The sequence below is a fragment of the Anguilla anguilla genome, chromosome 1 (assembly GCF_013347855.1).
Source record: "Anguilla anguilla isolate fAngAng1 chromosome 1, fAngAng1.pri, whole genome shotgun sequence".
Classification (NCBI taxonomy): Eukaryota; Metazoa; Chordata; class Actinopteri; order Anguilliformes; family Anguillidae; genus Anguilla; species Anguilla anguilla.
The window spans coordinates 40235716-40256022 of NC_049201.1; the positions used below are offsets into that span (position 1 = coordinate 40235716).

At 39.1% G+C, this 20307-nt stretch overlaps 1 protein-coding gene across 1 annotated transcript in view; it reads left to right on the forward strand.

Annotated features, from left to right (window-relative positions):
- The first annotated feature begins 3685 nt into the window (after positions 1–3685).
- The window catches only part of ltk (leukocyte receptor tyrosine kinase), a 69900-nt gene continuing 53278 nt past the window's right edge, over positions 3686–20307 (forward strand). The window contains exon 1 of the mRNA XM_035418450.1: positions 3686–3692. Coding sequence (XP_035274341.1) covers positions 3686–3692 — 7 coding nt within the window. The remainder of the gene's footprint in view (positions 3693–20307) is intronic.

The following is a 20307-nucleotide window of genomic DNA, read 5'->3' on the forward strand; positions in this document are numbered from 1 at the left end:
TATTTGTTACTGATGATCTGGCTGAGGATGGATTGCTTGAATGAAAACAGGCTCGTAAAAGACAAAGAATGTGTCCACTGGAAACCAGCATCCCTGTCCCACATTTAGTAGTAAAACCGCTGCTAAACATTAATTTATTGATACTATGTTTTTGAGGCTATATTCTTAGGGGAATAAATGCCAAGTGCACATGTGCAGTATATCATGATTTATATGACTTTGTACCTAGGTATGATCTTATCCTTTTGAAAACAGCACACTCCACAAAGCATAAATACCACAGAGTTCTTCCAACATGGGCAAAAATGCAGAATTGTGCAGAAATTATAACTATTTTTTTTTAATCTGTAGAAGAATAATAGCAGTTGATGGTCAATAAGGAAATAAGAGGTCTGACCTGTCCCCCTTAAAAAATTGCATCATCTCCTGAATACATGGCTGTTTAATGGGAAAATATATATGTTTCCTTTAGTTTGAAAGTATTACAATAAAGAACAATCAGTTGCAAGTTACATACTCCTGCCCTTCAGTTAATTTCTGTGTAGGCTCCCTCTAGTGGCCGATTTCTTAAATAGAAGTGTTGAAAGGGATAGAGCCATGGAGACACTTCCCCATACAAATAATATTGGAATTGAAACTGGGCTCTTGCTTTCAAGGCGAGGGGGCACTGGCAGGCAGACAGCAGGGATATGTGGTCAGGGTAGATATAGCAGGCACAGGGCATCACTGCCTACATTGTGTCATCTCATTTCACTCATTTTGGAGCACAGAACATATTCATGCATGCATACTTGCAGAGAATTTTGTGGAGAAAGCTAATAAAAAGACATAGCAGTATTTTCCTACCTACCCAGTGCCTTCCAAACCACATTGCACATTACCGGTGTTTATATGACCAAAAAACATTTGCACTTTGCAGGAAATGCATTGTAAAAACAATGGTTTATAACAACCATACACAATTCACTAATTTTAAGCTGTCTGCCATGCTTACCCTGTCTATGTGCCTCAGAGACAGATGCACAAAGCTAAATGCAAGCCACCTTGGATTTACAGTAGCAAAGGAGAGAAAACAACACTGGCTTAGGCTTTATAGCTGCAAATGTTTTGGGCATGTAAGTTTTACCACATAAACTGTTGTAGTTTAAAAAGAATTTTTTTTTTCTTTTTATTATTATTTTTTTATTAGCTTCTCCAATCCCACCTGCATTTGGAATGTCCAATTTGCAAACTATGTACAAGTGTGTGGATATACGCCCCCTGATGCCGGCTCGGAAAAGTGAAGACAGTTTGCAGTTGTCCAAAACACACAGCGCCAGTCTGCTGCTTCTTTTCACCACAGCCACAAGCTGCATACGCTCAGAGCAGGGGTGAAGAAGGACCAATCTTTTGCGTGCACAGAGAGCAAGCCACAGGAGCCCGGACGAGCAGTAGGGTCACTTGAACAATGAACACTGCAAATAACACTGCTGACTGAATCCCACCAAAACTGTAGGGTGTCATCATAGAAATAAGTTTAAACAAACAAAGAATTCATTTTCACTACTCGTCCATACCAAGTTATCTAGAGTTGGGGAGTATAGGGAACAGAGATTAAGGCATGGGGTGAAAGGGAACTTTGAAAGTGTCCTTAATGCAAAAACCATCTGCAACCAATTAGATTCAAAATGTTATTAATTGACCTAATTTTATGGAAATGCCAAAAGCCTGATTCATCAGTAATTCTCAGAAGTAGAGAAAGGGGTGCCTGTACCTTTGCCTTCCAGAATTCCAGGGCTTGAAACATCACTAAGGTCCATGGCCGCTGAGCCCTTTGAAGGAAGTACTCACATATGGTGTTCACAGACTGGAAGAAACAGGGTGGCTTGAGTAAGGGTCACCTGGCAAGACACAGATTGGGTGGTCCTTGTGCTTTATGGGTATATTAATCTTATCATCTGTCCATTAGCAGAGAAGAGTAGGGAGGAATCAGCACCCTTTTTACCAGACAAGGCACGTTGCAAACAGCTGGTATCCTGGCAAAATAATCAACCTGGCTCTCTCAGCCTGAAACAGACCCAGCCCCAACTGGCTCACTAATTCTGTCCCCTCTACTGGCATGTGGCGAGTGTAATAAATGGCTACAATACATCACGGCCTGGTGCTACACAATTTGTGTGGTTGAGTTCATGGAAAGTGCTGTTTATATGCATTTTATTATTAGTAGTGGCAGGTGGTGGAGGAGGCGAGGATTCACACCATGGTGTTAATTTCAGATTCCGAATGCTAGCCAGGACTTGTGTATATTAACTTTACCCAGTTGAGGCTGCCAGGGCAAGATGGCTAGATAATTTTGGTTGGTTCAATGAAAGCGAAAAATACAGATGTAGGTATAACTAGGCTGGATGCTTCTTGTTGCTCTTTGCTATTCTATCTCCCTCTGAAAATAGTCTGGTGACTTTCGCAGGAAACCATGTTCATGGTTTCGGCATGTGTAATGAGTCAATGCAGATTGTCTGGATTTGCTTCTTCCTCTCTGGCCTTGAGAGATTTTTTTGTTTTGGGTGTGGGAAATTTCAGGAACCTGACATCATGAGTGGAGATTAAGCAGTGTTTTAGAGTATTTTTCTCCCACCATAGGTCCTTTAAGTGCAAGTGCAAACTGTAGACGCTGTTGGTGGGCACTGGCGAACACGTGCCAATTGAGAATTATAATTTTTTAAACCTGGAAATCTTGGAAGATTGACATTTGTATTACATAATGTAGCTATGCGTTCTTATATATATATATATATATATATATATATAAAATCCCTCAAGCTTTACAGTGCTATACAGTTGCACTCTGATAACTGAAGCTGTCGTGCAGGTCTTCACTAAGAACAGTGGCTAAATGCAGCACATCCGCGCAGAGTCTCTGCTCTTATAAGAGCTGGATAACACAGCTGTATCCTGCACAGAACACATGTGCTGCAGATTTCCTGACTGTCCATGCTTGCTTGGATAAATAAATAAATAAATATACATAATCACAATCCAAACTTCAAACATTCTTTAAGAAATAAGAAATAAGGTCGCAATCTTATTGACAATTTATTTTCAGTTTGAAGCAATTAAGCAGTCAAACAAGCTTTGCTGCACACTCAACATATCTTTCTAAGAATTGTTCTGAGCTGTTCTGACAAGTTGAATTCAACGGTCTGTGGTGACAGATTTACAGCGTAGTTGAAGTCCAGACAGTTTCAGACCCAGGAAGCTGTAGCTACTCTTTGAAAATGAAACCTTAACACATTGTTTTAAATGAACACTCTGCAGATGTTGGCCTCTGGCCTTTTCAAAGATTGTTATTCGCCTCAGCGCACTTCAGATAAGCGCTGGCCCACTTGCATTGAATATTGTTGTTAATAATTTGGTTAGAAATTAGTGGCTATCCTACTGGCAATGACCAATGAATATACAGAAGAAACAGGAATAATTTCTGGAATAATGTGGAATCGTTTTGTAAGGTTTTAGCTCATTTGCTGGAGTTGAATGTTTCAGTCTTGTCTTTGAGACTGGTCACTCCACTAGTTATTTGGAGAAATCAGTTTTTCATTTACATTGCCAGGCAGTTGCTTATGCAAATGATACAATTTCAAAAGTTGATCTGAATCATATTTAAAGGGAATTGTATTTCAAGTAGTGATGCTAGCATATCTTTATGAAGATGGACGGTAAATCCCAAACTGTTAAACAAATGTAAAATATAAAACATTACCCACATACCTTTTCTCGTGCTAGCCTTAAGCCACAAACTCATAAGTGAAATTGGAGACATCCATTTCAAAATTAAACCTCAATAGTCATTCTACAAATAAACAGAGAAGAAAACTGTTTATAGCAATTAGGACATTGTTAGTTCACTTTTCTGGAGTTTTTAAATATGCTTTTGATTTTTTGCTTGGCCCAGACAGTTTCTGTTTGTGACTGAGGATATTTTAGATACTGACAGAGGTTTCTGACCAGCTGTCATCTTTACAATGGCTGTTGTTGTCAGGGTGCGTGGGGGGGTTGGACCCAAACGCAGAGGTCAAAAAATACCAAAACTCCAAATGAAGGGAACAAAAGACTTTACTGCAAAAAAGGAACAAAAGGGAACAAAACAACTTCTAACAAACAAGGGAAACTACAAAACGCAGGAACAAGGAAAAACACGAGGAAACCAGAACATGGACAGGAACGCATGGAGCAGACTTGAGGAGGGGAGCACAGAACAACCAGACATACCGCAAGAATCCAGCACCTGAGTCAAGCAAGAGGGCAACTTAAATAGACCACACTGACGAGACACAGGAGGGCACCATGAACAATCAGGCCACGGAAGGGGAAGGGAAAACGAGACAGCCAGAAAACAATGATTAGACAATTGGAAACAATCATACAATTAACACAGGGGGAGCAGGGCACAAAACAGAAGTGCCGCCATCTGGCGGCCCAACAGGGAAAACGCAGACAGGAACGCAGGACCATGACAGTTGTTGGGGCATTGTAAAGTTTACAGTTGGTCAGAAACCTCTGTAAGTATCGAAAATATCCTCAGTCATGAAAGGAAACTGTCTGGGCGAATCAAAAAATCAAAAACATATTTTTAAAAACTATCTGGTGTAGGGGCATTCACGGCTTCATGGTTTAAAGCAAGTAAATACATTTAAGGTAGTTCCAAAGCAACTTGTACAGTATAATTTTTGCATGGGGGTAGGGGAGTGCATCTATATATGACAAATTACATGCCAATGTTATTCATTTTACATGTTTATTAAGTGCACAACTGTCTTCATCTGTTGAAAATAAATAAATAAATAAATAAATAATAGTTCCAGAAGGTATGAGGACACAAAAAGAGAGATGCACTGACAGAATAAAAACCAAAGATCTGATGGTCACTAGGGAGCTGTACACCCACCTCTCCAAACTGTACAACACTACAGAGAGGAACAGGATCAAGGTGATGCATAAAGAAGCAACTTCATGGGTGTGCAAACATATCTACTCCCAAAGAGGCATCCAAACCACATCCAAACCATCAAAAACCACATTGGGGCCTTGAGCTAGTTTGTTCAGTGGAAAGAAATACACGGCTGCTTTGCCGAACATGAGCCATAAGAGCTTGATCACTTGTGAGTGGAAGTGTCATTCTGATGAGATGGGGTTGGCAATGAGTGGCTTAGCGGAGTTCCCAAAGTTAAATCAGCTGTTCCCAAAGTTGTTGATTTATGGGGGTATTTACTAGAAATTATTATATTAAAGAACACAGCCACAAAACACAAGTTAAATTATTAGTACTCCTATTAAAAGGAGGTACTCCTATTATGTGTCCATTACAGACACTACATGGCCAAAAGTATGTGGAAAACTGACATCCAACATCTCATCCAAAATTATGGGCATTAATATGGAGTTGGTCCACCCTTTGCTGCTATAACAACCTCCACTCTTCTGGGAAGGCTTTATACTAGATTTTGGAGCCCTGCTGCAGGGATTTACTTCCATTTAGCCAAAAGAGTATTAGTGAGGTCGGGCGACAAGACCTGGCTCGCAGTTGGCTTTCCAGGTAATCCCAAAGGTGTTGGATGGGGTTGAGTTCAGGGCTCTGTGCAGGCCAGTCAAGTTCTTCCACACTGTTCTTGACAAAACCATTTCTATATGAACCTCGCTGTGTGCCTGTGGGCATTGTGATGCTGAAACAGGAAAGAACTGTCCCCAAACTGCTGGGGAAGCACATAATTGTCTGGAACAGGGGTGCACAACTCCGGTCCTGGAGGGCTGATCTGCGTGCTGGTTTTTGTTCCAACCGATTACCATTTCTTACAGCTCTATGAACTATGCTGCTTCACTCCTGTGCTTGAGCACAGTGAAATCTCTAGGATACACTTGAGGTCTGCAGCTCTAGCTGTTACTTATACACATGACAGATCAAGATATGATTGGGTCAATTCAATAAATGTTGGGAAATGTTGGCACAAAATCCTGGCCCTTGTTGTGCACCCCTGGTCTAGAATGTGATTGTATGCTGTAGCGTTAAGATTTGCCCTTCACTGGAACTAAGGGGCCTATCCAAAACCATGAAAAACAGCCCCAAACCAAGGGGTGTCCAGATATTCTTGGTCATATAATGTATGTTAGTGTAATGACAGTTCAGGCAGTGAAAATTTCAGATTGTGTGACTCCATTGTAAACTCGTCTGATGCAGGGAGTGAGACAGGGCATATCTCCCCTTTACCATGAGACCTATTAGTGCAGCATAGTTATTTTACAGTGCAGCAATCTACAGTGACATGTCTTTACTGTGAAACCTCAAACCATAAGAGACAAAAGCAAACCTCCTTTGCAGCAAGAGGAATCTATAGTTAATGGGACTGTTCCTATGCTGTAGTTGGTCTTGTGGTAATGTATATAGGCTGTGACAGGGCCTGAAAACAGGTTGGAAGGGGTGGGAAGTCTGTAAAGATGTGTTAGGTAGGTTGGAGATGGCATGCAGTCAGCTGAGTGTCAGACTGTGTCTTAGAATATTAATAAATATTCTTGAATCTTTTTGCTTAGCTTTACAAACATAGGTGAATTTCCCCTCCAAGGCTATTAGTTATTGCTGCACTTACTAATCAGCATTCTATTGTCATAAGGTTGCATTGTGACGATTCCCATTTTTAATTGTTCATTTTTAAATCATTATGTTGATTAATGTGCAGAATCATTCATTATTGTTGTACAGCAGCAGTTATAACGCAAGAGGTATCTTCCTTTTGTTCAATGCAATAGTCCAGCTTACTACAATACTATTTATTAAACAAGCCAACACTAACGCTATTATATAACTGCTATACTTTGTCAGTGAATTATTAAACATTATTGACCAATTTCATGAGAACTGACTGAATGGAAACAAAATAAATCCATTTAAAGTTGGAATATAGTGAAAACACTTTAGAAAATACTGTAAATATAATCAGCAAATCTAGTAAATGAAAGGTGAATGAATTAGATGGTAGGGTACCTTGCTTTATAATGTTAGTCACTGACAGGAAAAATGCCATGTAATATAAGCTACTGTCTGGTCTGAATGCATGGTACAAACTATCCAAAGCACAAAGTCTGTACCCATGTTCAAGCTACTTTACATGTGTGTAAGCTTTATTGCATTCTCTTATTTTTATTACTTTATTTATGATTTGTTGACTCTGATTAATATTGTCTGTGCTCTGTTTTGCCTTTTTTTAAATTTTTGTAGTTGCCTTGTGTTCAAATGGCCTTTTTTCTTTGTTTACTGGAAAACATTTAGGGCACCATGCATGAAAAGCTCCCCATAAATGAAGTAATTACTTTTATTAAAGTGTTTACAGGGAGCGGAATTTAGATGAAGCTGAAAGGAACGTGAAACTAATTTCAGATGCTGGAAAGATGGTAAACACAGGACAGAGAGAATGCTTAAATTGTGCACACAGGGGTTGTGTTCTCAGCATATGTGAAAGAGGAATGGGGACATTTTGTTTGTGCTTTGAAGTAAAGAATAGGAGAGTGGAGGATTTGGCATTATAATGTGTAGTGCAGGTGTTTTATCTGAGCTTGTGTTCACTGCTAGTGTGCAAATACCAATGCTCAAGCAACAAAATCTGTATTTTGTCTGAGGGAGTTTTTTTCATTTAGATGTCAGAGTTCCCCATTTAAAATCCAGGCTGAAAATGATGCAACAGTGAGTTTCTTGAGGCAAAACAGTTTTGGATAGACATTTTGGATAGATTTGGAGACGCTTGGCACGCTGCTTAATTTTTGCTTCATAAATGTATATTAGTTCTATATATCCACCCTTAGATTTTACGAACTTGCGGTCAAGAAGTTTTTGACCCAGGACATGTATAGTTTAACCAGCTGTATGCAATCTCTCAGTATTTCATTGCAAACTAAAAAAGTGCAAATTAATTTTTGATTTTTGTCTAGACAATTGCATTTGTGGCACTTTATTTCTTCCAAAAATATAAACTAATCTACGTTAGTATTGTAAATTGTACAAATGTCTTGCTTCATTTAAGTCATTTTTAGCTGCGACAGCAGCTCTATAGCTCTGTCTGTCGGGCGGTCAGTTGGTTGGTTGGTCGGTTGGTCCACAAAAAGTGTCCCACCCTATAGCAATATAGAAATTTGGCATGGACATTGGTCATGACCGAAGGTGGAGCTGAGTAACTTTCAAGGCCAATTGACCAAGAGGGGGCGTGGCAATGGGCATGGCCTATCACAAAAAGGCGCATAACTCCCAAATGGATTCACAGATTTGCACAAGATTTTGTGGAAATGTTGGTCATGCGCCAAAGAAGAGGTCACGTTTTTGTGTGAGGGTGTGTGCTTGGATGCATGCACACATGGATGCATGCGCGTGTGCGGTCGCAGCTATTGCGGATTCGTGCTTGTTCGAGTTTCTGTGGTGTTCACATCTGGAGTTATAATGCTTTAAATAGGGTACCCCCTAAATGGGCAAGGATTGGCAAGATTTGGCATGTGCTCTAAGGGGTTAAAATTTTTCATTTGAGATCTGTAGGATTTATAGTTTTAGGATGCACAAAACACGCATGAGTTGTGGGATCAGATTCAACTAAAATCTTGCTGGTGAAAGATAACCGATCAAGGAAAACATTTCTACACCAAAAAAACAAACTCTTTTTTCAACTTCAAACAGCAAAAATATTTAATCGACAGGTTTCAATTAGAGATTATCTAGAAGGGAAATATTTCAGCTACATGAACATCTGGCATCAACATTAATCTTAAAGCAGCACTGGAACTCATTAACATTCAACAGCTTTGAATCTTTATAATCAACATAAAATTACATATCACAGTTGGGATGTAGATTTTCCAACTTGATGCTGGAAATGATGTAACCTAGTAGTACATTATAAACTAAGTGTGTAGCTAATGTTAATTGTTTTAAATTGACAGAATATTGTTACCACTTTGTTTCATACTTTTCGATATATAAACGTAGTGAAAGTTACCTCAGAGAACAGGTTACTGTATCAACCTTGGCAAGCTGCTAATTATTAATATCGCAGCATAAATATCCACAGTATCACTCCCTCATGTAATCAACATAACATCACAGTCAGGCTTCGCAGTCAGATACAGATAGCTTTGCTAACTTCATGCTGGAAATAATGTTTTTAACCATTGTAACCGCATTCACATGGATGTAACTAGCAAATAGATAATTAAAAGTCCAGGATACTGAAATCTGTGAATACTTTGCTGATGTGTTGTTTTAATTTTTTGCATTCACAAACAGCCGATAAATATTTTTAAAAGACTCTTGCAAAAAAAGCCTGTGCCGAAATTGGCTTGCTTTCCTCCTTGGCTAAACACCAGGTTTTCCGTGGGCGGGGGAACACCGAATGTTAATTACTTAACAAAAAACTTAAGTCCAGTGAAATCTTTTCTAAATGTAATATGTGAATGGCACTCTTGGCACTTTAGTGCAGGTTAGGCTAGCTAAGTTGAAAATTCCTAAGCCCCTCCTCTTGATGTGGAAATATAGCTTTTTCTTTTCCCAAAAATGAAGTGACCTACAAGAAATGGGTTTTATTTCTGGAGCCCATGGGCACTGCTATATTACAATAACCCATAGAGTATTTGGAGTGTCTATTTTCACCCAGAACTTGTCACAGAATGTGGTGGATCAGTAAGTAGGTCTACCGTTAAATCACTTTTAAGCTTAGACATGCAGAATCAAAGAATTTATTGAGGTGTAATGTCTTGAGTTTGAGACTGCTATAGAGTCTAATGTGAGTGTACAGTAGTCATTGTTACAACGTTATTGCACGTTGAATGATCTTCAGGTTTAACTATATGATGGTGAAGCCTAGTTTATGTTACTTTCTCTAGTTCTGTCTGGTAGTCTACTGTAAGGTTACTGTTTGGGTAAATGTGCTCTAACTGGCTGTAACATAGCTAGCGCTGAGGAATGGTTTACATACGGCGTGTCTTATGGATATGAAAAGGGAAAAGGTGCCTGTCACTTTTCCAAAGTGCCGCTCAAAATGCTTGTGGTGCACAAAACACGCCGCACAAAACATGCAAATAACATTGGCACTAAATGTGCTCCATATCATTCCATACTACTACTACTAATAATAATTATTATTATAATAAACTTTACTTATATAGCACCTTCCGTACATAAAAATGTATCTCAAAGTGCTTTACATCTAGCCCTAAAATCAACACTATTTAAAAGAAATAAACTTTAAAATACAACAACACTATAAATAAGACAATGTAAGTATAATAAATCTAATATAAAACAATATAATTGCCAATGAAAAGCATGTATTAAACATGAAGTACACTTATAAATATACTACCTTTAGTGTGCATGCTGACAAGTGCCAAACCCTAGGCAGATAGATAAATAGTGACATCTCACACACAACTCCCCTGCCCCTCCAACTCAACGCTACCGAGATGACATTGAACTTTTGAGCAGCTGCTTTGTTCAGGTACAGTAAGAATGCTCTCTTTTATAGAGTTGCCTACAGTACTGTGCCAAAGTCAAAGATCACCCTTTCTTTTATTTACTTTCCAGTCAAAACAGCAATTAAGCGCAAGTTATTTTTCAGTTATGCTGCTAAATAATGCAGCAAATATATACTTAACACAAAATTACACAAAAACATCCACAATTATGTAAAAATCTAACCTTTCAGCATTTAATGTGTCCACTCTTCGCCTTTATTAAAGCTTCCATTCTTTTCAGGATACTTGCTTCAGGATACAGTTTTTCTAAGAAATCTGAGATATTTTTCCACACTTCTTGTAAACACCTCTGAAGTTCAGTCTTAGAAATGTGCAGCATTTTCTGCTTCTCTCGATCCACGTAATCCCAAACACGTTCAATGATGTTGAGGTCTAGACTCTGGGGTGGCCAGTCCATTGTACTGAGAATGCCAGTAGCTTGACCTTCTTAGCAGTGTGCTTGGGGTCATTATCTAACTATAGAATTAATTTTCTCCCAATAAAACGTTGTCCAGAGTGTATGGCATGATGTGTTACATGTAAGATTTGATGCCTTCAATCAATGTTAAGATTTAATGCCTTCAATCAAAACCAAATCACCAACTACAGATGTACTGACAGTATGGTTCTGAGAGTCTTTCATTGCATATTGATCCATAAAACCTTACGCCACATATCACATGTCCAGTTAAATTGTACTATTGCAAATTTTCTTCTTTTTTGTTTCTTTTCTTTCCTCAGTAATGGCTTTTTGACTTCTACACATCTTTTCAGACATGCATTAGCATTCTCACAGTGCATTGAATTGAGTTGTGTTCTCACTGTGGAATGATTTACAAAAACACTTCACCTATGATATTTCTTCAGATCTGAAACAAGCGTAGACTTAGATGTTTTTATTATCTCTCTAAGATAAAATCTTGAAGTACTGTCTTTGTGGTGGTGATAGTTTCAGTGATCTACCAGTTCTTGCATGGTCGTTAAGAGTGCCATTTTCTCTGTATCTTGCAATAACCTTTTGAACAGTTCCAGTTTTGGAAACTCCTGTTTTTTCACTTATTTTCCTTGGACTTTTACCTTCCTTATGCAGCTGAATTATGTGTAATCCCATCAGAAATATCTCCTTCAGCCATTTTGCATGACAAATCTGCAAGGCAGCTGAAGTGTGGTTGGGTAGTTGAAAGCTGAAAGTTGTTTGAGTCGCTTTTGAAGCCAAACTAACATCATAGACACTTTTGGTAACAACTTTTGTTGGGAGGACACAGCTGTAACTTGTTTGCTGATTTGAAGATTTAAAGTGGTAGTAGGGTGCACAGAAGAAAGAGTGGGAAAATACTGATAGATCTGATATTATATGCAGTAGTGGAGGCTTTCTGGCAATCTTCTGTTAAATATGTTTCCTGGATTATTGCCTGACACTGAAAAAAATAATTTGCATCGAATGGCTGATTTGACTGGAAATTGAATAAACAAATGGTGGTCTCTGACTTTTGCACAGCACTGTATCTTAACAAGGGGGGTTGCTTTTTCAATTTTGGATAACACCCCGGGTTCACCGACAAGCCCTATATAACCTGCCCGGAATGTCACTGTTAGGCTATATTGACTGAATAAACTGTGATGTTGTAGACAAATATATCCAAAGCTATCTTGAAATCTAGGTTTCAGTGCAGCCCTTGCAAAACCAGAGAAATGTGCCCAGAAGAGATACTAAAATAAACGTTCAGTTAATAGCTATTGAATTAACTACCATAGTTAACAATCTGTTTAGTTAGTAAACACAATAAAAGCCAGTTGTGGAAGTACCAAATTGAATAGGCTTGAATTGAGTATTGATTGTTATACTTTTGCAGAACTGAAAAAAGGCAACCGTAGATTATTTCATTATGCAGGCGGGACAATCCATAATGTTGAGACAAAGACTTATTTTTTCTTGATTTGGATCTGTCCTCCACAATTTTTGATTTGTAATCAAACAATTTTCATGTGGTTAAAGTGCACATTCACAGCTTTCATGCAAGGGTATTTTTATACATCTGTACATTTTTAAACAGATTCATACACAGTTATTCTAAAGTACTCTGTTGAGTGTGACAGCTGTCTTTGATAGTCTGTGTTGACTGCGTGCCAAATGGTGTTCCGCCTGCTTTGTTCCCTTCTTATTCAGTTCTCGTGGTTTCCTGCCACAGTTCTATTGCAATCTATTTTCTTTCATTTTACTGTAAGCTATTTTATTGACAATGGGGCCTTAAGTTTCTCTTTGTCTGCTTTTCATCTCTGTGCTGATTCAGTGAAACAGCAGGGTGATTGTGTCTCCTCAGGGCTGCTTTGGTCTCTTGCTCCAGTCCTGTGCTTAAATCAGTCTGGTGGTGACATTACCACACTTTTATAATCTACAGATTTCTGATTATTTTTTAAATCTTTTTTCATCATTTCAGGCGGGGCTTTGTGGGTGCTCTCTGCTTCCTTGTTTGTGTCTGTTATAGTGCATTTGTAATGAGGCTGAAAAGGCCTGTCACATGATTAGGGTATGCACTCGTGGGGCACCGGTCCACTCAGACAGTCTAACAACAGGATAATTTTGGAAGACTACTGGACGTCTTCTCTTGACCTTTGCTTCTATTCCTGCTTCACTTCCATATTTAAACTTGTTTTCTTTTTTAATTGCTGATGGATGGTCTGCTGCTTTTTTCATGAACGACTGCATAGCACTGCATCTGCATCCCCAGGCAGTGAATCAGAAAAATCAGGGAACATCATTGTGTTTATTTGAGGTCTTAAATGTCCAAACTGTGTTCAATGATAACAAAGAAATAATGAACATAAGCAGCCTAGCACACCACAGCATCTGGTAACAAATGCTTCAGCAGGAGTATGTATGAACCAGCCATGAACAATCATTTGAGCCAGTACCAGTGCCCAGATGCCCAGTGTTCAGTTGTAAACCTCAAACCTGTATATCGGTATCAGATTTGTGTCTGTGTATCAATGTGTGCATGTGTATGTTTATGTGTATATATGTATTAAGTGCCTGTGTTTATGTGTATGTGCCTTCCTGCAGGTATGTATGTGCTTGTGTGTATGTTTGTATGAGCTTCTATGGGTGTGTACACTGTAATCCTGCCCCAAGTGCATGAATATTCATATTTGTAAACTACAGTCTAAAGTGTTACAGTTTGCTGACAGAAGATTGAGGGGCTATTTTTTTTATCCTAAGTGCATCATCACAAATGCAAAACACAGTTGATTGCGAACACCGCTCCTCCATTATTAATTTCAGGAAGCATGGACAGTACTCAGTCAAGCGGAATGGTAGGAAGGGGAGATTTGTTTTTAAACAGGCTTTGCATTTGTTCATCACAGTCTCAGCATCCCATCTCCAGTAGGCAGGATAAAGGATTGTGTTTCACATAATGCAATAAGCAGTTGGAGCACATAGCTACGAGCTGAGAGCTCACAGAACTCGTGGCCCGCCTTTGCTGAAACTGTGCTCTCCGTACACATGGACTCCAGTTGCTGAAACTGTTTTCCCTGTCATGTCCTGCTGTCAGTGAAATTGTGCTCTCTAGTCTGTAATGAAGGCCTGCCGTCAGTGAAACTGTGCTTTCTAGTCTGTACATATGGCCTACCTTCAGTGAAACTGCGCTTCCTAGTCTGTACATATGGCCTACCTTCAGTGAAACAGTGCTCTGAAGTCTGTACACATGGCCTACCTTCAGTGAAACTGTGCTCTGAAGTCTGTACATATGGACTACCTTCAGTGAAACTGTGCTCTGTAGTCTGTACATATGGCCTGCCGTCAATGAAACTGTGCTCTGAAGTCTGTACATATGGCCTACCTTCAGTGAAACTGTGTTCCCTATTCTGCACAGAAGGCCTGCCGTCAGTGGAACTGTGCTCTGAAGTCTGTGCATATGGCCTACTGTCAGTGAAACTGTGCTCTCTATTCTGTACATATGGCCTGCCTTCAGTTAAACTGTGTTCTGAAGTCTGTACATATGGCCTGCCATCAGTGAAACTGTGCTCTGTAGTCTGTACATATGGCCTGCCGTCAGTGAAACTGCATATGGCCTGCCGTCAGTGAAACTGTGCTCTGTAGTCTGTACATATGGCCTGCCATCAGTGAAAATGTGCTCTGTAGTCTGTACATATGGCCTGCCGTCAGTGAAACTGTGCTCTGTAATCTGTACATATGGCCTGCCATCAGTGAAACTGTGCTCTGTAGTCTGTACATATGGCCTGCCGTCAGTGAAACTGTGCTCTGAAGTCTGTGCATATGACCTACCTTCAGTGAAACTGTGCTCTGTAGTCTGTACATATGGCCTGCCGTTAGTGAAACTGTGCTCTGTAGTCTGTACATATGGCCTGCCGTCAGTGAAACTGTGCTCTGTAGTCTGTACATATGGCCTGCCGTCAGTGAAACTGTGCTCTGTAGTCTGTACATATGGCCTGCCCTCGCTGTACTCTGTACATAGGGCCTGAATGAAGCTAAAACTCTTTTTTGATGTTGCTTCCTTGGTTTGAACTTCTGCTGCCCAGTCATTCTGTGATCTGTTTTGAAGGAATCTTGGCAGGGTTAGTCATGTACAATCCAATAGTAACACAATAAACGAAAGTGTGCAGCTTGTCTGAAATATAAACTTGTTAGGTTATAATGAGTGGAAGTGATTAGTGTTTTATTTACTCTGCATGTCATAATGACACTTATTTCTTCAAGTACATTTTTGTGCAGTCAATAGATGAGATATATTTTTAAAATACATCTATTAATGCCACATGATTATGTATTATTCCCTCTATTTTATGCAAGATATATGAGCTATTAAAAGGCATTTAAGTTTGAAATCTGAGTCCTTTTATTTCATAGCCTCACATAAAATGTTAAGGTAAACAAGGTCATATGAAACAGTCTGTTCTACAAAACAAGCTTGAATCGCAGTCTTAAAATAGGAGCAAAAGCAGAGCCATAATCAGGCAAAAGGAGAGAGATGGAACATTAAATAGTTATCAAGGCATACTAAAATCTGTAATAAGCATGCATGGTTTGTTTGTTGATATTATCTGAATAAAACCTGGCTGCAATCTCAAATATACAATAGTGTCGGAACAGTAGAGTCAAATTTGCTATATACCTAAGGCATTTTTAATTGAGATCAAAAGATGAATATGAGACAAAATTACAGTCAGCTTTTATATCATAGTATTTACATGCATATACACTTTACCATTTTACAGAAACAGCAGTTTTTGTGTTTGTATGTCCTTCCATTTCCATTAAATTTTCTTAAATAATATAATGAAAATTATATTTATTTAAAAACAAAAACAAATTGCATTGTATAAAAAAAGAAGGAACAATCCTGATAGAATCATTTTTTTCATAGAATTATAGAATTAACGAACAGAGTTTAAAAATCAATAAAAGTAAAAGTAACTAATATATAAACATTGTTGGTAGCCATTGTATAAGGCAATTAGCTGTGTAATAAGTGGGATAATCCCCTCAGAGGTGGTCAGCTATCGGGAAATAATGACCGTCGCAAAGGCAAAGAACTGCAGGTTGCCTCCACAAAGGTCATTATTATGGCTTTTTTGTAAAGATGTAAAGGTGACAACATTGTCTTATCAAGTTAAAACACTGTAATGTTATTTATCTACTTCCTTTCAATGCATCGGCATCACAAGTTAACAACATTGCTACAATAACTGCAATGCTAGTGTAGACCGTGATTTTATACTGTATACTAGAAGAGTGCACTCAGTAGAGTGCAGATCTCCGCCAGGCGTATTAGCTTTGCTGATGCAACAATAGAGGCTAAACAATCAATGCAACCAGACAAATACAATATTACAAGTTTTTACAATGTGCCACTGAAAATACCAAAAACGCCGATTCAGTGAAGTAATGCTAAAGGTGTTGACATGTTACCTAATTTCATTCATATCAGCCACGATGTGTTAGACAGAGCTAACGTTGACGTTATAGTCTGGCACTTTCGTTTCAAATCCGGACAGGAACAATTCCAAAAGACTAGCGATGTAAAATATCAATTTCAATGTGAAAATGCCAACTAAATAATTGCCACAGATTCAAACATTAATGTACCCCGTTAGTTGCCAGATTATTTTATTGGCATTTTACGTTGAAATTGACATTTTACATCGCTGGTCTTTAATTCCAAACGGAAGCAGTTGTTCATCACTTGCGGCCCCTACCGGCCGGTTAGGAGGAGTGAGGAGTTAGAACTCAAATAAAATACTTGTTGTTGACCGATTTGCTAAATATTCAAGAATTCAGGTCCTTGGCCTGCTGCCAACTTGTACAACATTGGCCCAGTAGTATGCAAGATTAGCTGCGGACAGATACACAAACACACGCACACACACACACACACACACACACACACACACGCATGACCAAACGCATAATCCCCTCCAGGCTCTCGCCTGGCAGGCGGAGATAATTAGCTAACAGCAATTCATCCTGTTAACCAAAGCTGGGTGCATACGTGAAGTTAACAAGAAATCATTAATGTGTCAATTGCTAACCAGTAAACCGTAATAAATTACTAGGTAATGACTGTTTAAAATGAAAACATCTGTGATGCAACCACAAACTCAACAATACAGCAAAATCCCATCTGAAAAAAAATACACAAACATTTTTCTACTGATAATATAATGTGTTTTACGGTAACCTGACTCAAAGTCTCAAAATGCTTTTCATTGATTCATCTGGTAAATGGACTGCATTTATATAGCGCTTTTATCCAAAGCGCTTTACAATTGATGCCTCTCATTCGCCAGAGCAGTTAGGGGTTAGGTGTCTTGCTCAAGGACACTTCGACATGCCCAGGGCGGGGTTTGAACCGGCAACCCTCCGACTGCCAGACAATCGGTCTTACCTCCTGAGCTATGTCGCCCCTCATCTGCAGAAGCTATGACGTAGCCTTTTCTTCAATTGCCCTCATCGTGCTTGTGACTAGGCATGTGATCAAGGTCACAACAGAGCATGTGGTGAGCATGTGTGGTGAAATCTAGGGCTGTGTCCGAATAGTCAAAAAAATTACGTCCTGTCTTTTCCTAACCACTTTTCCTTGACCTCGATGAAAAACCTCATGAGGTCAAGGAAAGATGTGAAGAAGAATTCATAAGGACTTAGGAAAAGACAACCGCGGTGCTAAGAGAATCCAACTGCACATACACTAGGCTACGTAATTATGCGACGGCAGATTGACGTGGGTCTGCCATGGTGAAACTACAATGTTCTGAAGATGGACTACTAAAAGCGCATCTTAGATACTTCGCCCTGTGCGTTCTTACCGTGTTGTTTCATGCAAGCTATATAAACGTAGACAATCCGGTGAAAAATATTACTTTATTACCAAGGTTGGAATTGAAATAAAAAAGGAATATAGACTACCAGTCACAAAAGTGAAACAAAATGGTTGTCACATTGAGAATGGTTGCTCACGCTCACCCTCTTGTCCACTCATATTTATCGACATGAATCCCAATTAGTATGAAAATAATTGTTAAATTTAATGCAAGATAGGCATAACATGTTAGGCCTACAAATCTACTACTGTAGAGCTACATATCATCATTCTTAAGTTTCAAACATGTTGAATTAAAAACATAATCTGGCTAAAAACGTCTCATATCCCTTTTTCTTGAAAGACAGACTTCAGTGTTATGGTTAATATGCTGATTATGATCTGATTGTAAGCCTATGCATATAATAGCTTAAGAACCATCAGACAACTCAGTCATGTTGATCGTTTGTTTTCATGAACGGCCGAATGGTGTGTCGCTTTAAATGTTGCTGCCTCAAGGAATTTTGGGATGGCATTATCTCCTTCCCTTTCGTAAAGGACGGTCCAGTGTACCCTATGCTAAAGGAGATAAGAAAGGAAGCATTGAAGCACCTTTCATTAGCATTTAGAGAATTTGACCAGCTCTTATCATGGCTGCCACGTAGATACTTCCGGGTCATTTCACTCAGTTAGGAACCTTCCTAAGCAAAAAAGACTATTTGGACAGCCTAGGTCTCATGGTCAAACATTGCTTGCTTCTGTCGAGAACCTAATTTGGATTTCAGTTTTTTTTAACAGTTTGTCATCGTACACCTTTTATGATAAAGTTAGTTTTAGCAGGGTTTAGAACAAGCTTAAGACTGATTAGAGCATTTTGAATGGCAGAAAAATCAGTTTTAATTTACCAAAAGAGTAATTGACCACTAGATTAATTGAGGGTGACAATGTCATCCACATAATAATGAACAGAGCTGTTAGTTACTAATGAGCCAAGGTCATTTATATACTGTGTGAATAACAAAGGGCCCAAGATTGAGCCTTGTGGCACGCCCTTTGCAACATCCAGAAAAGCAGACTGATGCCCATGAAACATAATTTCTTGTGTTCTGCCATTTAAATAGCTCTCAAACCACTTACAAGCATTTTAATGGAAGCAATGTATTTGAGTCTATCTAAAATAATTGTGTGGTCTTTTTCCAACGGCGTGCAAGAACTGGCATCGTGGGCTATGCGTGGAAAATTGTGATCACTCACTCACTCACTCACTCACGGACAACCTTTGAGGGAGGTTTGGTGGGACACATGCGCAGGTGGTGCTTCGTTTAGTAGGACGCATGCGCAGGTGGTACGACACGACATTTTTAAGCACAGCTTTATCGCCTAACGCCTACTTTAGCTAACCTAGTTAGCGTGTACAGATCGCCTACTGTAGGCGATCCAGTAGAAGATTGAATTAAATCTTTTAACGTTTTTATTTTCTGAAACGTTATCGATTCCGCTTGGCCACAGTGAGTGAAACTAGGTGATCTGAGCGTATAGTTTCTATGTAAATTACGTCAAAAGGATTCAGCATTGTTGTTTGCTACCTAAACTTCACAGCACAGTCATTGCTGTTATCATGATTGTAGCATGAAGTGTCTATTTTCAACCAACTGCCATATATGTGCGCGTAAAATCAACCAAAAAAGTTTGCAAAGTTGCACCGTGGGACTGGACGGTTTCGTGCTTATTGTGGTACAAAAGGCTTTTGACATGTCAATAAACAAGGCAAGGCTTTTTTCTATCTGGGCCATGAACAGAGTCATTTACTACTTTACAGGCTGCAAGTGCTGTGACCAGGCTTGAAACTAGACTGATGGGAATTTAAAATACTATGAAAAGAAAGACATGAGCGGTTTTGACTATTATTCTCAAATTTTACCTAAGCAGGAAAGTTTTGATATTGGGTGGTAGTTATTTGAATAATTTACATCTCCGCCTTAATGTAAGGGTAAGGCATATGCTGCTTTCCAAACATTAGGAATACTTCCAGCAGTGATAGTCAGATTAAAAATTGGGACGTATGCCATCCCGCCAAGTTACTGCTTGGCAGGGCGGCATGCCCCATACCTATAAAGCATCCAGAGTTCGGCACTTTTCAGGGTTCCTTACAGAAATAACCACAATGACCACAGACTCGCAGCCCTTAAAAACATTAATTTCCTTACCTTCTGGCCCCATTTCAACTGACAGAATTCACAAACAACTTTACACGTTCACACAATATAGCCCCAAATTTAGGGGATTTTGTGTTTTTTCATTCTTCTTCTTCTTTTTCCTGCCTAATTACATCACAAATGCTCTAAGCCCACAAAGAATATGTTTCCCTGTTGGACATTTAAGTATGTCAGCAAATAAAAGCATCAGATACAGACACAAAATGGACATATATACAAGTGGACACGGGTTTTTTAATCTTACCATCTGACAATGTGGT